Source organism: Diadema antillarum, unplaced genomic scaffold, assembly GCF_040938485.1.
Source record: "Diadema antillarum isolate AM-2024a unplaced genomic scaffold, OU_Dant_1.0 scf00000155, whole genome shotgun sequence".
NCBI lineage: Eukaryota > Metazoa > Echinodermata > Echinoidea > Diadematoida > Diadematidae > Diadema > Diadema antillarum.
The window spans coordinates 1,382-21,014 of record NW_027271044.1 but is presented as its reverse complement, the minus strand read 5'-3'; the positions used below and the strand labels follow the sequence as shown (position 1 = coordinate 21,014).

At 38.4% G+C, this 19,633-nt stretch overlaps 1 protein-coding gene across 1 annotated transcript; it reads right to left on the bottom strand.

Annotated features, from left to right (window-relative positions):
- Positions 1-6,412: 6,412 nt before the first annotated feature.
- LOC139722012 (deoxyhypusine synthase-like) lies at positions 6,413-18,034 on the bottom strand. The gene is made up of 11 exons (XM_071633339.1): positions 17,989-18,034; positions 16,079-16,142; positions 15,418-15,625; positions 14,030-14,197; positions 11,968-12,186; positions 11,081-11,167; positions 9,376-9,481; positions 8,465-8,568; positions 7,822-7,947; positions 6,848-6,993; positions 6,413-6,464 (listed from the first exon to the last, which is right to left on the bottom strand). Exons 2-10 carry the CDS (start codon positions 16,138-16,140, stop codon positions 6,865-6,867), a joined length of 1,209 nt encoding a protein of 402 aa, XP_071489440.1. The 5' UTR covers positions 16,141-16,142; positions 17,989-18,034; the 3' UTR covers positions 6,413-6,464; positions 6,848-6,864.
- Positions 18,035-19,633: the final 1,599 nt, after the last annotated feature.

Here is a 19,633-nt window from a genome sequence, read left to right as displayed (position 1 = left end):
TTGTTCAAAGTGCAGGAGAAAGTTGAAGTAGTGTAGAGTTATCATTTATTCATGGCTAGAGTGATGCATTCCAGACTTCCAGACGAATATATGTGCTATGTAGGTTCTCATCTATAGAGCCTAAAGTTTTGAAGGTGACGATGATTTGAAGCTGTTGTTTTTTTGGGGGCAAATTATTTGTTGTATAGGGCCCCAATTTTTCTCTCTTTCTCTTCTTTCTTTAAAATAACAACAAGCTGTTGTTGGGTCGTCAAAGAACGTAGAGTGTTTTGTTATTTCGTTGTCATGCAGAATTGTGCTAATTACTTTCCTGTGTGAGATGGTGGTGTATAAGTTTGTTAGGTTTCTTGTCTGTAGCACTGTGCTTTCTCTAACACTTTCCTCATGCCACCTGGATATAAGCCAGTTCAGGGTTAGCTCATGGGCACATGGGTACAAATGGCCTTTCTCCTTTCTCAGCTGATTAGGCACTCCACTAGTTTCAAGCGACAGAAGGCATAAGCATGCCCAACGTAACAATTTATGGAATTCATCAGTCATGTTCAAACAAAGGATGAACTAGCGTAGACCAGGTGACCAGAATGATCCTTCCAATGGCATTTTGGAAAGCATCCATTTCAACATTTTGCATTAAATGTATTGACAATCTCTTTTTATTGATATTGTCAGATACCGCTTTTGCTGTCAGGTGGATGTGCTGGCAAGCACCACTTATAAGGATCATTTGAATAATCATTATATCACAGATGCTTATCTCAGTAAATTTAAAAACTAACATGCTCTGCTGATACAGATGACCTTTTTCTGCTCATGCTCAGAGTGGAACCCCGAACTGGCTTGTTGTTCCTTTGCGTATTGATGAACCTGATGGCAATCTCTATTTCTTTATTTTTATTTTTTTTGGGGGGGGGGTGGGGGCAGAAGCAAGCACTTGCTGTGTAATTAACATTACAGACTGTGTTTTGATTCCAATAGCAGAATGTAGAAAGTGATTTGTTTTTAATGGTTGACCCCAAAGTTTCTTTGTACAGTTGTGATTTTTGCCCAGGCAAAGGTGAAAGTCATTGTCAAGGTTGGCTCAAAGCCGGTAATGTTGATAGGCCGGAATTGATATGTTTAACAGGAATCGTTTGCTTGTACTTTTCTTCTATTCATATGCACAGGGCTGCCAACTTCAGCAGATAAGAAAAATACTGATGGGCAGTAAAAAAAGAGAATGAATACCATCTGAATACTCCTGTACAGGTCAGGTACACTGGCCAGAATAATCAAAAATAGTACTGTGAATAATGAGTATAATGTTGCCTCACAGACATCACATTTGTAACAAATTTCTTTCAAAGCACTTCAAAACTGGATAAATTGTGTCTGCTTTTTTTTTTTCTTAATTCTTGATTTGAGGACGATTTTGTGCTGTCACCATTGCAACACACTGTCTGCTACTCTGGAAGATGCGTATGTCTTGCACAACTTTACTGCCAAATTTTTACGGAATTGTTTATAAACTAGAGAATTTCAGTCCGCAGGCTCTTCATGATTTTTAGGCCACAATGCACTGCCATTAGGAAAGCACATTTTTCTGCTCATCTCTCAAATTTATCCTGCTAAACTTGCATCAAGTCAACAAGTGTACCAAATTTGATTTTCATGCCTACTTAAAGAGGAGAAGTTCCATCTACATTGTACAAGGCCTTTTCCTGATATAGAGAGCATAGCACACTGTTACTATGGCAACACACTTCTGCTACTCCCAGAAATTTGTCCTGCACACTTGATATCACAGTCACCATATGTACCAAATTTCTTGTGAACCTTTGAAAAACTGAAGAAATAGTTTCATCCCATAGCATTTTGCGAGATTTGGGGGCCATAATGTGCTGTTACCTGCAACACACCAAGCTACAGCTGAAAAAGATGTTTTGCTCAACTTTGCATCAAGCTCAATATATGTTTTATTTTCTATTTTATTATTATGTTTTTTAAATCATTTGAATAGTGGGGGGATTCAGTTTATCTGCAATATATACTGTACACATCAGGAGCGACAGCCTGTCCGGTTGACTAACCTCGCACTGATTTCTATATACCCCCTTCAAACTTCATTTGGCGGAGATGTAGAAACAGATAAGACCAAAATCATACTTTGGTTTGGTGGGCTCTTGTCTACTCAAGCTATCTTAATCCTCATCAGTTTATGTACAGTAACTGATGTATTTAGTTACTTTTTTTCTTGTTCTCTGCAATACTTAATACTAGATAACATTCCAGATACTGTAGTGCATTTGCATAATTCTGTGAAAATTACTAATTCACACTAATTTTTATGTTACAAGCATTAATTGATTAATGTAAGGATGTAAGGTAAGGTGTTGAAGTTCATATTTGCAGCAATATATGCACAAACTGCTTGGAAGTACTATTTTCTCACACTGATTTATTTGTTAGCTTTCTTTGCTTGTACTTTTTCACAGCTACCTCTGTATTATCTATGTTCTGCTGAACTGAATAAGATCTGTCCTAAATCCTATGCAAAATACAGTAAACCTTGCATATGTTGACATCGCTCAAGTTGAAAAATTGCATTGTTTAATGCAATTAAAATCAATGTGTTGTGTGCAGATACCCTTGAAGTATGCGAGTGATCGTGTCAAATGCGAAATGTGTTTGTGTTTGTGTGTGTCTTGTGCTCAACGACGTGTGCGGCATGGTAAGCTGTTTGCGACTGTTCCAAAAGCGCCACAGTCTAACTGAAGTGTGGGAGAAATTTGTAGAATTCTTTTTCTTCATTAAATCTTGTGGCAGCAATGATGAATTGTAATGATTGCTATTACAGCCCATGAGAGAGTTTTTGGTTGAAGTGACTTGATTAATATGTGTCCCAATGGGGATGTTATACAACTGTACCTTGGTCACACAGAAGGATTTGTTCATTTTTATGTCACTTTGTGTCTTGACGTTTGAAATGCATGCATTTCCCATGTTTCTGGCCTACGGTATATGTTTGGTACTTGTGCACAGTATGTGCTTAATTTTGGTGTCTCTCTCACAATAAACAAGCAATATATCCACTACATAGGCCTAGTGTGTAATATTGATTCCTTCTCAATAGATCTTTTGTTATATACATGTAATTATGATAGAAATTATAGTACCAAAGTTTCTTGTTATTGAGTCTTTCTGTAGTCATCTTGATACTTTAAGAGTTGTATCTTTGTAATGCACAGAAGAATATCTTTATACTACACAGCAGGGCTGCCAACTCTCACGCATTAAGCGCGAGACTCACTCATTTTGGTCTTTTCTCACTCTAAAACTTTATTTTATTTGCATGCATTTCTATTGATCTCACTCATTTTGACTCCTAAATTATAGCATTGGCCTATGGGAGTCTCACTCTCAACTAGTTTCCAGTGTTGGCAGCCCTGTGTACAGATACATCAAGATTTCATGATTGCAAGATTTCCCCTGTACAGGTTTGTTTGTTTATATTCTAACATTCAGCTGTATAGCATAGCTTGCTCAATATGGCAAGCTAATTTTAGAACATGTAAGATTTTGGTATTACAGTACAAGACAATTCATATGTAAAGCAGTCAGCATTTCCCTTATGTGCATTGTTCATTTAAATGCAGTTGAAGTAACAGTGGGGGAAAAATGATCACCTACCCAATACACCTTAAAGGGATAGTACAGTATTGGTGGAGATGAGAATTGGGCTTTTAACTTTTTGCGAGATACCAAGAAAACGCTTTTGATATAGTACAGAGCATACCATTTTAAGAGGAATTCAAAGTTTATTTTATGAAAATCGGGTTTGGAATGAATGAACCATCCAAAAACAAAGTAAAACAAAGCGATCGTAATAAAGTGTGGGTCCCACACTTTATTAGAATCGCTCTTTTTTTGGATATCTCAGCCATTTCAAAACCAATTTTCATCAAATAAACGAATTCCTCATAGAATTACGTGCTCTTTCATATTTCACAAGAGGTTTCTCATTGTCTCACAAAAAAATGTTAGAAACCTGAAATTATGTCTCAACCAAAACTGTACGATCCCTCGATCCCAGTATTCACACCCAGGCGTACATCTTGTACACATTACACACACACACACACAAATGACACACCTTGCACGCTCATCACACTCAAGAAGCAGAGACCCAACACTTACTGTGTACTCTGCAGTGTTCTTGATTGTGTGAAAAGGGATACATTTTATTTGCTACTATAGCATGCAGTATAGCAACTAACTGCTGATTTATGTTATGATTGTTTATGATTAGTCACAGGAGAGAGGGTGTGGATAAGCGTATTAACCTTTTACTCCTGTATGGAAGTGAGTGGAATATTCTCTACTTTATATTACTCCTGTGTTAATCTGAGAAAAATCTTACAGTTCTGAGTATCTTGTTATAATGCATTTCAAATGCTACTTGAATTATTATCACTCTAAAATTGGTGACTGCAGCCATTTTTGTGAGCATTTATCAAATGAAAGTTATGTCACGTAAGTACCAATAAAGGTATTCTTGATACTGAAATTAATATTTGCCTCTCTGACTGCTTTATGTTCATCATGTAAAGTGTTACAAGTTATATGAACATGAATACACACTTTATATAAACCCTGGAAGTACATCTGTACATGTATATAGTGGCTAAATGAACAAAACAATACAAAACAAAAAGAAGCATATAGCTAGTTCACTTGAGATAACTACCACTTTATTCCTGTAAGACCCAGGAGGTGAATCACATCCCAATAGGGTATGATGTACTCTATACGCTGTTATTTTTGCGAGGGTTTAATATTTCTCGAATTTCACGAATTACTGTTGGAACACAAATTTAACAACACATGAAAATGTCGCCATGCACTGGGGTAATAGTGCACTTATGATAGTTTCGGTGTCAATTGGCAAAAAACAACATTCCATGGCAAATGTCTGTGACCTCTTTTGCAAAAATATCTGTAAGCGAAAATAACAGCTTATACAGTATGTAGTCAGTAGTCTCACATTCTGGTTATATTTGCCAAAACCAAACATATGTTCACCTGAACAGCTCTTGACCCATCAAGTCCATGGGGAATTTTGCCACAGAAATTATGATTTTGTCATCATTTGATTGGCAACTCTAGCACTTACACTAAAAGATAAAATCGTTACCCCCTGCTTGTTCTTACGAAATACGGGAAATATCTATGGTCTGGTGCCATATATAATATGGCACCAGATCGTAGATATTTGCCCGTATTTCGTGAACAAGCAGGAGGTAACTAATAATATCTTTACATGCTCCATTTTTCAGCTATAGCAAATATTGATATAATAAAAGTAAACTGCCATTCCTGAGGACTTTGCTATAACTGGAGTTGCCTGTACATTAAAATATATACACATTTTGTAATATAAACTATAAGAAAGAACAATAACTATTTACCACTTTTGGGGATTGAGTGCAATGATATGTAACACCCATTATTAGAATTAAACAATCTCAACAATATATGTGCCATTGTGTACACTACAAGTCAGATGGCTGTTTGTTCTATATATTGCACAGCAGTGTAAATAAGTAAAATGCATGTTGAGTGAAAAAAAACAACAAAAAAACAAAAACTAACACTCAGTAATGCTCAAAATACATGTTGGATATGATATATTACGCCCCTAATACTAAGATGTCAGGTTTTTTATCTTATATGTGTTGGGTGAAAATATTTGCAATTCCAATGAAGAGAAAAGGGTCAGCTTTAATACTGTCACTTCTAACAGCAGATTTTGTTCTGTTTTGCCTGTTTTCTTGTTACAGATGGCTCACATCTTGCCACAAAATAAGTGCAATCAGTCAGATTCTTTTCACATTGGCTATTCTATGGGCAATAAATGTCCAGACTATGAGAGAACTTTGAACATTTCTCTGCATCGTACCTTACTTGCTGTCGAGACAAATGACATTACAAGAAACTTTTGTACTGAATGCTCGCAAATTATACTCCTACTCTGCTGAATCACATGCACATCATGCCTTGCTGTGCTGTGGTATATACAAGCTCATCCTCAGATGCATTCAAAATGGTACGTATCAGGTCACTCGAAGACATATTTGAGGGATATATTCACCACCCATCATACGTTCAGTGCAAAATGATCATGATACAAACATGATAGGCAAAAGCACCATTCCAGATGGTTTAGAAAATTTTCATCATGTCGCGTTCATGATGCCATTTGTAGCAGCGTGATCTGGGTAGACCGTCAAGGGGGGCATCAATGCAAGATGATTCACAGCTCCTCCAAATCAGCTTCACCTCCAGTCTGAATGCATGGTGTGATCACTACAGCTGCCAGCCTTCTTGGAGATCTTGACCCTCAAAAGATGAGGATTTCTCTGATGTCCTGATCTTTTCTCATACCCCTTTGCCGGAAATGTCAGAATTACTAGCAGGATTGCCAACCTCTGTGGATCACAAAACATTAATGAAGAAAAAGATACAGATACTGTACAAGCTGCTATTACGTGAATTTTGCAAATCACTGCTGGACTGCATATTTAATGACACATGAAAATGTCACCATACACTAGGCTAATAGTGCACTTACGATAAGCCCCGGTGTCAAATCGCGAAAAGAGCATCTCGCGAAAATGTCCTTGACCTCCCCATTTGCGAAAACAGAATATTTGTAAGGGAAAAAACACTGAATTTGCTTTAAAAATGTGAAATTTGTACATATTAAGCATGCTAAATCAAATTTCAGAAAAAGAAACATATTTTTCATGTCAAACGAAATGTTTTCGTTTATCTTTGATAAAGAAAATAATATCATATTGTGAGGACATACTAGTTGGCATCTCTGCATTATCGACTGCTCTCCTGCGAAATGCGCTGATGCGCGTCCTCTTTCTCCTCCTCCTTCACTGGGTGAACACAGCGAGCAAACGTCTCCGCGACGATCAGTGGAAACAGCAGAGTGGCCTCCCCGTACACCTGAGTTATGAAGAGAAAGACAAGTAGAGAGAGGATGCTCTGTAAAAAGCGTGGTCTTGTCATGTAGGAATTGCTCAGATAGCGAGGCCAACCACAAAGTTGGAAGGGGAACAAAAGCACCAAGTTATTGTTGATTTTATCATTGGTTATTTTTATTACTGTTGATATCATCATTATTTCATTATTATCACCATCATTATCAACCATTATAAATATATCTACCATCATTACAATCACTACCATAATTATCTGTTCGACTGAAAAAGATCAACCAGTCAGAAGAATCAATATACACTTTCTATTGCTAAGAGAACATGATAAGATTAGATGACAATACTATCAATACCAGGTCACACCATGATATCAAGAAATATATCCCTAATTTCACAAAATTGCTGACACAGCCTATAAGCATATAGCAGACCTGTAAAACACACACACACACACAAATCAGAATTGCCACAAGAAGTTCCTTTAATGAGCCCCATTATTTGAACTTGAAGAAGAAGTACGCTAAAAAATGAAACATCAGCTAACATTAGGTCTATATGTGGGCTGCAGATCAAGCTCCTCACTCTTTTTCTCCTAACCCATTGAGGATGAGTCCCAAGTATACTCGAGCAGGTGTCTATGGGAAATGTGTGTTGTAGCAAAATCAGTCCTTCCTCACTGGGTTAAACTGACGCAACTATGGGGCAGAAATGTATAATCATTTTTAACCTCCCCTTATGTTCCCACTCATACAGTCAATGATTATCGGGCAAGCACTGTACATAGTTTCTGTAAATGTATGTTCCCATAGACTGGTGTTCCACCCCAAAATCTTACCTTGACCGGACTTGCCGTCATCTTGATCTTGCCCCACGAGATCGCTTCATCAGGTCTGGCTCCAGAGTCGCAGCCGTCAAACTCTTGTCCCGTGTTGAGAAAGACGCTGAAGTCTGCACCATTCCTCTGTAGAATGAACCACAATGATTGATTCATATGTGTTACAACAGAAGCTTCAAAGCTCCATACATCTTGTACACAGTTAAATCCTTTCAGGTGTAGAACCAGATGTGATAACACATGTTTGTTTACATTCATTTTGCATCTCAAGTCTACGCTAACTTGAGGACTGAAGTCGCATGGTAAGGAGGTACTTGTGCATGAAAGAAATGATTGATTTAAAAAAAAAAATCTAAGAAAAGGCAAGAAATCATTCACAAGATAGCAAAATTGTTTATGCTACAAAAGTACTAGCATCTTAGTGCCAGTATATTGTTTGAATGGCACTTTGATCCTGGTTGTGTCAGTGCAATTTCGAAAAAGCAGTTTTATCTCTTTTTACTAGAAAAACTCACAAATCTCATATGCTTTCTGGTAATATCGGGGGTGGGGGGGGGGGGGGTGGGGGTAAGTTTTCCAATAAAAGTGCAGTGATTTTAAAACGACAATGATGTACTGTTCGAGGAAGGGGAGACATACTCACCATCAGGTTGGCATTACAAATATGGTGCTTGATTAGGCCTCCTCCAAGTATGATCATACCAGTGTGTGCCGCAAACACTGCCTGACTGTTCATCCTCCGTACGTCTGGGGGGGCGAAATATGATAACAAAACAGAAACTCATAACTGTTACAAAGTTTAGGGAGTAGGACAAATTGGGAACTCTGCGTGGCATATATGTGTCGACTGACTCTTCATTTGGTTTGTACACACAAGTTTACTGATTTTCATTTTCTCTCCAGAGAAAATTTTTTTTCAGACCTGTTCTTTATGCCTGTTCTAATATGAGTCATATGATTTTTGATATCCTTTTTTTTTCTCATTTTTATTGTTCTCCACAACAGATAAGTTCAGTCTGTGCCCACATCCCACATATGTAAGAAAAATTCAAAATAACACAGTTTAGTGTACAACACAAATGAAGAGCTGTTCAACACCTACTTGGCAGAGGTGCCTGCTTGTCTCTCTCTCTAAATTTCCACAATTCCTAACCTTTTTCTGTGTTTGTTTTCCCCCAAATTTTCACTGATATCCTTTTTGTTATTTTTCTGTTTTCATACAAAGTAACAGGATATCAGAATGGAATTTCCCTACTAATAAAACTGACTGTGCACTCTCTACGGAGCCCAGCGGTGCTGGTAACAGATCATGCAACCATGTTTACAAGGCAAATGAACTGCATTGTGTAGTCAGCAGTGACAACTCTGGGGTCAACGGACTTAGGAAGATTACAAGGAAAGGACAGAAAAAGTGAGGGCAAGTCTTACTGGAAAACTTATGCAAGTTTTAGATCACAATTTGACAAGTTGTGAGTAAAAATATGAGGAGCAACAGGAATATTTTGAGGGGATTTCCTCACGGCCAGCAAGGAGAGGATACGGTGGAAAACTAACCCTCAATAATGTCCAATTTGAGGCCTGGGTTCTTGTAGGAATGGAAGTACAAGATGTCCCCCAATGATCCATCTGTGAGGGCTGGGCTAAACACTGGAATGTTATTCTAAGGATAAGGAAAAGAAGAACAAAAACAGAAAGAATAAAATGGGCAATTTGACAAATTGACAGTGGCATAATAATAAAAAAAAAGTAAGACAAGAAAAGGGTATGCAGTATACTAAATTTTTGCTTGAATGTGAGACATGGATATTACTTTCCTATGTCAGTTGCTGGATCATTGAATAGAGCAGGTTCACATCAAAGTTTTTATATTTGTTTTTGTGCAAACCCGCATTCTGAGCAAAGAAGATGATTGTACAGCAACTAAAATAAACGTTCTGTGGGATGACCAACTACTAGTATACACAGGAAAGTGCATGACATAACAGAGCAAACAGCAAGACACAATCACAGTATTTGATGTTACATTTGTTAAAATTGTCTAAATTTGTTATGTTGGAGATACTACCTTCTATCACAATGGACAGCAGCATGAAGCTATGTTCTACCTTGTCCAGTACAGGGGCGCGGAACGTTTTTCAGTTTGTTTTCTTTTTTTTTTTTTTTTTTTTTGGGGGGGGGGGGTATCAAGGTCAACAATTATTATTGAACAATTTGCCTATAAAGTAGTAGCATATAAATAAACTTCTTGCATTAATTCAAATTTCATGAACGTTGTCTATTAAGCAATCAAACAGAAAAGGCATGCTCACAAGGGTGTATTATATACAAAAAGGATATTTTTCCTCCCACACGAAGGTGATTTTACATTTTCAGACCTGAAATCCAGCGATCTGGTGCAAACTTTTGGTGCAATACTTAGATTTTTTTCTAGCTCCCCAAGCCCCCCCCCCCAATTTTTTTTTTTTTTTTTTTTTTTTTCAGGAAAGCGTTAATAGCAAAATCATGGCATTTCGCTCTTATTCCGCGTGTGCATCATCTGTGTGTATGTACAAAGTCTAATGAGGTAGAGGGGGAGGGTGTGGGGGGGGATGCCCCCTCCCACTCGACGGAGCTTTTGCATTTTTAAAATCAAGATAAAACGATCTGAAGCACACTTTTTGTGAGAAATTCGGGTAGTGTGATTTTCCCCTGATTTTTCCCCTTGCTTTCTTTTTTTTATCTGTTATTTTTTTTTTTCACGATCCAAAAGTGTGGGGGGTTGCAGCCCCCCCCCCCATCCCCCAGTTCCGCGGCCCCTGCAGTATCCACAGCAGCTGTTATGATACAGTGGATACTGCATACAGTAGCAAAGGGAGGTGATTTGGTTCAGTTGGTAGTGCATCTGCCTCTATATCCAAAGGACCCGGGTTCAATTCCCAAGTCTCACTGATCAATGTTGCATGCAATTGTACCGTCCCTTCTAGTAAGAGGCAAAAACACTTTCCCTCGGATAGGACATAAAATGGAGGTACTGTGTAAGTGAGTTAAAACTCATATGCATACAAAGATCCCACTTCATTCATTCATCGAAAAGAGCAGGGTGCATAACCTGGTAAAGTGGTCAGCCTCACATCCAACTGCACCCCATAGAAGACCAACTAGTGCAGCTGAATCCAGCTAGCCATCCCCTCAAATGGAAAAATGTAACAAACAAACACACATTTTGTCCTCATACTTTACACAACCTGCAATAGGCAGTTACAACCTTCTGCCATCGTACCTTGTATGCCCAGTAATACACAGAGCTGGGGTCATTGATCTCTTTTCCCAGTCTTGCAATCATCTTGGATGGAGTCCAGTTGATGTCCTGCAAAGGAAGGAGCAAAGATCAAAACTTTCAAGATGATGATGACTTTTTGATTCCAACCCCCAAGCCTATGAAGGAATGAATAACAAATAAAACAGAGAGGAGTAACTACCATTAAAGGGAGTCACTAAAAGTTAACAGCTAAATAGGGAAAAATGAATCGAAAACACTCAAAATTAGGAACAACCTACGACAGCTGTGCATGGGCCTAGAATTATATGTTGAAAAACAAAAGAAATTTATAATCTTAGACACAATTTCATATCTTCTTTATCATACTAGCAGTGTGTGTTGATTTCCTTCAGGCAGTGCATATGTGATGTCAGGGGCCAAATGTCAGCTCTGTCATTTAAAAACAGTGGACCATAAATGCTAAATGATGCCCCCCCCCTCGCATGCACTGATAAAAAGTCCACTTTACAAGCGTAAAAGAGGTGAAGAAAGATAAAAATGCTCCTTGCTGCATGTGAAGAGTAAGTCTCGGTCTCAATCACATCCAATGACTCCTTTTTGACAGATTCTACTGCAAGATGCTTTCAAAGAGCAGTTCCTACCTGGAGGGGATACTAAAAAGGTGTTGGTCCCTACATTTGTAGGTTACTTGCTTATAAGCCTCCATAGTTTCCACAGTAGCCACAATTCAAAACAAGTCAGAATGCAAAGTGATAACCCAAAATTAGTTTCTAATTGTTGAATATGGTGACAATGGCCTTTGCTCTGACTACATTGCACATCTCAAAAATGGTTAGTCTTGAGTCAAAATGCCATGTGATTAAGGTTGGTTTAAAAAAGACTCCTACCTGGGTGTTCTGCTCTATCAGCATCTGGTCCAGAATGGGCATGAGCCAGTCCTCAAACTTGCAGTAGTTGTCATTGGGGACCAGCAGGTTGCCGATCCGATTGATGCCCTTCTGGCGGAGGTCGCGACCCCTGAGGGAGAAATCCCCAAGGTAGGTGCTGCCGAGGCATTTAATGAAGTCCTCCTCGATGCCGCCGGCCGAGGAGACGATACAGTCCACCTGGGGGTCAAATCAGAAAGGTTCTCTCTCGTTCAGACCTCATGTCTTGATGTACATTATTACGACACTGCACACTGGCACTGGTCCGACGGTCTCTGACCAGTAAAAATCACTGTCGGACCAGTAACTATTTCAGGAATGGACCAGTACAAAATGGACAAACTGGGATCCTAACCCTGATCTGACAGAAATGTCAGACCAGTAGAAAAAATGAATTAGTGTGCAGCCCTAGTTATTACTACAAACTCCCTGCAAGAACACTCAACTGATGTGTACATTTAGGAAGGATTTTTTTATCTTTTTTTCATTGTGGGGGGGGGGGGGATCATAATCCAAAATACGAAAGATTTTGCTGTGCTGACCATGTCATAAAAAGTGGAGGCTTGATCTGTGAAATCCATCAAGATTGAAACTTCATTCCAGAAACACCCCCCCCCCCAAAAAAAACAAAAAAACAAAAACAAAAACAAAAACTCCAGCCTGTCACCAAGTACATGCTAAGCAACATCGCCAGGCTAAACAGGATGTTAGAAATACCAAGGTAATTCATAAACAAACATCTGAGAACCCCATTCTTTGTTCTGTTCATATCAATATTAAGTTGCAGGGGTGTGAGAGTACTCGCAGAAAAAAAAAAAATCTGAAAAAAAAATCTGAAACTTGTGAACAAAAAAAAAACAAAAACAAAAAATCTGAAGTGAAGTAAACTGTGAACATTTCAATGCATTTGAATTGCCATAAAGTCTGAAAAGTAGTTTTTGGACAGAGTTAAATAACCTGGAAACTGATTAAACTCTTGATTCTCACATACCAGAAGTTGCTAAATGATAAAATGATCGGTGGGATGGAGGAGCATTCTATTTTCATGTCATGTCTCGAGGTAATGTGATTAGACTGTTTCACACAAAGCACTGCATTGGAAGTAATTTCATATTGTTTGAATTAACCGTAACTAGGCCGGGCTATTTAGGTAGATGATAGAGCCGGGGGCCTACCAGGCCCCCCCCCCCCTCCGGATCTCAGCCGTCGACCGCGCGATCGCAACGAAAATTGGCACACGCATTGCCTATGATGTAATCTAAAGTACCATGAAGTTAATTTTTTCAAAAATTATCATTTACACCAAATTATGCTAATTTATGCATAATGATGCATGAAATCAGACAATTTGGTATAAATCACTAAATAAAGCTCAAAACAGGCACATTTTTGGTGTAAATATTCTTTTTAGTGTCCTTAGCAAATGTAAGAGAAAAAAATTCCACAATCAGAAAAAATTTCCTAAGTATTTTATTGTTTTTTTGAATTTCTTATGTATTTCTTTGTTTTTTTCGACTTTATGTTTTTCATTGTTTTTTCGATGAAATTTGTCCGTGACATTGTTCCGAACAAGAAAATGCATTATTAATTGATTTTAATTAATAAACCCCCAAAATAATCATGCTTTTATGAAATTTGCCTGTAAACACAGTTTGCATTGAAATTGTACACAAATTCACGTTTTTGAGCAATTTTTGGTCTGACAAGCACGTGCATATTTATGCGCAACTTCGGAACCGCGCACCCGGGCATCGCAAATTTGGTGTCAAAAGATGCGGGAGACTCGAAAGAAAAAAGTCATTAAACGTTGCGGCGATAGCTTCTCGCAATAGCGATACATCGCGCGAAACGTCGAGGGGGGGGGGGGCTCGGAGGCCCCCCCCCCCCCGGCCTCGTTAGGGTTAAGCAAACACTTTAAAACTTTGTTCATCTTTTCCTTTACTTACGGTCATCAAGTTCATAACCAATCAAAAGGGTCTTAAAAAGCTGTAATTTAGAATAACCCAACCAGACAGTAACTCACCAGGTTGTGTTCTGCAAGAAACCTGAGAACCTCCCGTAGTCCAGAAGATATCAGGTTTGATGTGAAGCCCAGAAATATGGTGCAGTTGGACTTGACCCGCCCGCAGGGGTTCAATTCTGTTCCCTTAGCCACTTCCTCCTCATCCAATGGCTCCTTCTTCTTGGCAATCTATCACACAACAACATAGGGAAAATATCTCCAGCAGTGAAGACTAGTTTGAAGGGCTTTAAGTAGTATTATAACATGTACATACTCAGGGCTGCCAACTCTCACGCATTGAGCGTGAGACTCACGCAATTCAACCAGTTTTGACTGTCTCACTCTGATAAACGAAATCTCACGCTACACCCCCAAAATGGAATGTACATGACTACAAAAATAAATATATCTCTAAATTCTCTGATATTCCGAATACCGATATGTCCAAGCCCAAAATTTCGAGATTTTCCCAGGCGGGTGTAAAGCTTAACCAATAATAATCGTTTTCAGTTCGCATGCAAAGACGAGCTATTTGATTACGATTGGTTTCTACCTATACCACGTGAGCGTAGCTTGCTTGTACTTTCGGCAAATTACAGTACATGTATGGCTATAACGTGTGCTTTACATCCCTTTACATACACTGACTGTGTACGTAGTATGTACGTACGTACGTACAACCGCACAGCAGGCCACCAGGCGCTAGCCAGGAGGTCGCTCCGCTCCCTCGCAGTGTCTCACGCCAAACTCTCACTCAAGGTTGGCAGCCCTGACATACTTAACCCTTTGAGGGCCATAATCTCAAATGGCATTGAATTTTGATACAAGTAGACATCTGTTGCAAATAGCAATGATGAGGTAGATTAAACAGTACACATAAACATATATACAAATGTCATCATGAAATAATACAATAGAGAAGCAGGTCACCAGTGGTAATATGAATAGATAAAACAGTAGCATACATGAACATACAAATGTCATTTTAAAGCACCAGGTAAACATTATGAACTGAAAAAATAAAAATAAATGCATGTCAATACACCACTGACAGAGAGAGGGAGAGAGATTATGTGAGCCATATTACATTAAACTATTAGATATATATTTCCTCCCTATTTTTCATAATATGTCTGGACTATATACACTTCAAAAGTCATTGTGCTGAGCTGAAAATGTTCCAGGTATTTCACTAAGGCTGTGTTCATAAATTAACATCCGAGACTTCATATCCCCAGGAAGACAAAGTCAAATTAGACTGAAACAAATAATGATTAACATTCAACAGGTACTGTGTAGAAGGACTCAATGGCTTCATGGACATATCACTCACACACACTCATTCTGCTACCTCACACAACTGTGTATATCATTCTTCTACCTCAAAACACAGATGCACGTTTACAAACCATTTTGTTGATCTCCTCTATTGCCTTCCACAGATTTGTAGCCTGGAAGCCACTGGTGCCATATGATTGCATCAGCTTGTGGTAGTTGATGCCTTCATTGAAGTCATAACCTTTGACCTTGACTGCATCCACTGGCATTTCTGCACTCTGGACCAAGACGGCAGAGGTGGCTACATTCGGTGGTTCAGCCATTTCTTCATCTAGTTGCCTGAAAATTTTAATTTTGGATGACATATAGGGGGTTCAAACCTAATTTATGCAACATATGTCAGCCACAAAATTGAAAATGACTTTCATACATGACTTTTCATACGATTACTAAATGCACCAATTGATTTTTATAATCCATGCAGGAATGTCTATATGATATCACATCAAGTGTCCTTTCCTGGAGGGTGGCCGAAGAATATGGAATATTGTGTGCATAGAGCTCAGCTCTTTAAAGGATTCTCAGTTTAGTGTTAAGTGCACTGGGGCTGCACACTTCTTAGTGACTTTTTACTCTGTACAATATGGAGATGACTTACTAGATTACTTGCACTCTTGAGAATGAAATGCATGACTGTGATGTATTCCAAATAGTTATGTGCAAAGAGTGCCATGTGTCTTACCAATTTCAATGTCACTATTGTCAGAAAAGCATTTAAAATGTTACATTCACCTCGTTCTCTTTCTTGGAGTTGGCTTGCTTTCAGAGTCACAAGATTTCTCCTGGGCATCCATTGCTATGCACAGAACACATGCGTTAGGACATACAGTCTAAATACATGTAAGCCCCTCTGTTGATGTTGTAAAGCGTTAACAACGTGGATCCTCTGAAACTTTTGTTTGGTGGAATTTTAGATATCTACATTACGGATACGATAGTTAAAGGGGAAGGCTAGTAACTGATCAGTGGGAATGCTGGGGGATGATTGTTCCACTCCTTGTGGGATTCATTCACATCATACGAGTACTCATGATATGAGTACATCATATACCAAGTATCTATTGTTGTGTGAAAATCATTTGCTTAAGAATGGTCTCATATTCAAGTAATGTGCAGTTTAATGTCTCCAGGTTAGCATGCCTGTACAGTGACGGGGCATTTAACCGCACATTACTTGAATATGAGACTGTTCTGAAGCAAATAATTTTCACACAACAATAGATATATAATGTACTCTTAGGAATCCCACAAGAATTGGAACAATCATCCCACAGCATTCACACTGATTCCCATCGATCAGTTACTAGCCATCCCCTTTAAATTAACATCCATATTTCAAATGATGATAATAACATAAAATTTTCATTTCATCAGAAGAAAACAACAACATATCAATCATATGGAAGATTAAATAAAGGTCGGAAAAAAAAAACATAATTTGTTTACATCAAGTCTTTTCAGAGTATGGATACAAGCATGGAAAACCTGAACCAAGGTTCAACTGCCCATGCCAAAATTCAACTGCACACAAAAAGCATCAGATTTTAATACATGTAGTCTATACACATGTAAACCGATGGTTGGATTTTGGATGGCGTTTATGGTCGAATTAATTCAATGGGTACCAACGGTAGCTTACTTATATTTCAATCTGTACTCTGTTTAATGAACACCTTTTAAACTAATTTCTATAATTGCACAACACTAACAATTTACAGATTCTAATTACACCAAAGAGCTATATTCATAAAATCATCTAATTTAGAGATCTACAACTGTAGACCATATTTTTTCTTCTTCATTGCTCTTTTAAAGTGCAATAGAAAAAATATCAAAGTTTGTACATGATAAATATCAAACACTTGAAGTTGTGGGTATGTGAGAGACTGGAATGTTGGGTTAACCATCATGAGATATAATCTAAATTTTAATAATATTTATACTTCCAATAACGACAATTGAATTATCATCACTTGACACGAGATAGTACTGTGTAAACTTAGTAGATGATATCACCATCGATAAGCATGAAATAAAGTTTTAAAAGGCGATGGTTCCTCCACTTCCTGACATCCACTTTTATATCATTAATATGAGTTATAAACACAGGAACTTTACAAACGCTTCTGTTCTGTTTCGCGTTCGTTCGCGGGGTAGTCGCAGTTACTAAAGTAGTCGAGTCTTGATCATGAATACAATGCAAAAAAAAAAAGAAGAGACTAACACAAAATAAGATATGTGGGACTGAACTTTACTCTCTGCGTCGTCAAGCTTCGAAAGTGATGGGAAATATCTGTATTGTAGATCAGCACTTTGAGTTATTCGCTGAATAGATGTAAAATAGAAATATTAAAATTCTCAAACTAATTACAAGACTAAAAAAATACTCAAAATAAGTAAATTAGTCGAGTCTTGATCATGAATACAACACCAAAAAAAAAAAAAAAGACTAACACAAAATAAGACATATGGGACTGAACTTTACTCTCCGCGTCGTCAAGCTTCGAAAGTGATGGGAAATAAACTGCCTTGCAGATCAGCACTTTGAGTTATTCACTGATTAGATGTAAAATAGCAATTGCAATACTCAAACAGCAAGTCACAAAGTCTCTAACAAACTCGAGAAATTTGCAAATCCTTACCCCAACACGACAAGTAGTCCGGTGATGATGTGAGCCAGTGGCAGTGAGTGTGTCGCACGTACGTGTTATTAAGCTCGCGCTTCATTGGCACGGCCAGAAAATACCTGTTGACCGACAAGTCTGTCTAATTCCGCGAAAAACTTCTCATTTATAATAATGACATTTGCTGGGTCAGTATTTTGACCCAGCAAATGTCATTATCATAAATGAGAAGTTTTTCGCGGAATTAGACAGACTTGTCGGTCAAACATACCTGTGCTCATCTGCGGCCAGTAGATTGTCCATTAGAGGGGTGTGGCAGTGATGGGAATTCTCTTCCCTCAATCTGGAGGTGAGAGGAAAACCCCCAGAAAGCCTCCCTCCCTAGAAGGAACTGAGAGAATAATAGGCCCATCTCACGAAGATGAATCAGGGGCGGATCCTTTCCGTAAAGGGGGGGGGGGGGGAGGGGGCGCAACTAATATTTTTGATGTCACTTCCGGGTTTTATTTCATTTTTTTCCCTTTTTATTTCTTCTGTTTTTAATGAAAAATAAAGGGGGGCCAGTGCGCCGGTTGCGCCCCCTCTGGATCCGCCACGGATGAAAATCCTTTTATCTTCACCATGAGGTACACACATATCTCATCTTGGTGTTGAATCTTGATGTTCAGGTTCACCATGATAAAAACCAACAAAATCTACAAAACAGATCGTCGGGAGTTTCATCAAATCACCCCCCCCCCCCCCAAAAAAAAAAAGAAGTTTTATCTGCATGCCGGCTTCAGTTCCACACCTTCTCCGTGCCCTTCGCTGATGTATTTCAATTTACAATGTTCTGTATTGCTCTGTCGGGCATTTCCTCTGGCAAAATTTTAGTCGTTCATATCGGAAGCATAGAATTGGATTAAAGGAAGATTGGGCTTTTAACTTTTTGAGAGATACCAAGAAACCACTCGTGAAATAGTTCAAAGCATACTATTCTAAGAGGAATTCAAAATTTATATGATGAAAATTGGTTTTGGAATGGCTGAGACATCTAAAACAAAGTTACATTATGCTCTTTCAGATTTCATTAAAGGTTTCTCAGTATACCATCTCACCAAAAATGCTAAAACAAAATGTTGGGTCTCAACCAACACTACACGATTCCTTTGAAGTTAGTGAATGAATGAATAAAAGTTAGTGGTCCGAATGATACAATATTCATTCCGAAGACTTGTCACTACCTCACAAGGGTAGGCATAATAATCTGCCTTGCAGATCAGCACTTTGAGTTATTCACTGATTAGATGTAAAGTAGAAATTGCAATACTCAAACAGCAAGTCACAATGTCTCTAACAAACTCGAGAAATTTGCAAATCCTTACATCAACACGACAAGTAGTCCGGTGATGATGATGTGAGCCAGTGGCAGTAATATGAGTGTGTCGCACGTGTTATTTTGTTATAAGCTTGCGCTTCATTGGCACGGCCAGAACATACCGGGCATAACATACCTGTTGACCGACAAGTCTGTCTAATTCCGCGAAAAACTTCTCATTTAGAATAATGACATTTGCTGGGTCAGTATTTTGACCCAGCAAATGTCATTATCATAAATGAGAAGTTTTTCGCGGAATTAGACAGACTTGTCGGTCAAACATACCTGTGCTCATCCGCGGCCAGT

Excerpts from the sequence above, each read along its gene's own strand:
- LOC139722012 (XM_071633339.1), bottom strand. The coding sequence starts at position 16,140 with ATGGATGCCCAGGAGAAATCTTGTGACTCTGAAAGCAAGCCAACTCCA. Across the intron at positions 11,168-11,967 it reads TGATAGAGCAGAACACCCAG|GACATCAACTGGACTCCATC; the intron begins GTAGGAGTCTTT and ends CTTCCTTTGCAG. Across the intron at positions 9,482-11,080 it reads TGTATTACTGGGCATACAAG|AATAACATTCCAGTGTTTAG; the intron begins GTACGATGGCAG and ends CCTTATCCTTAG.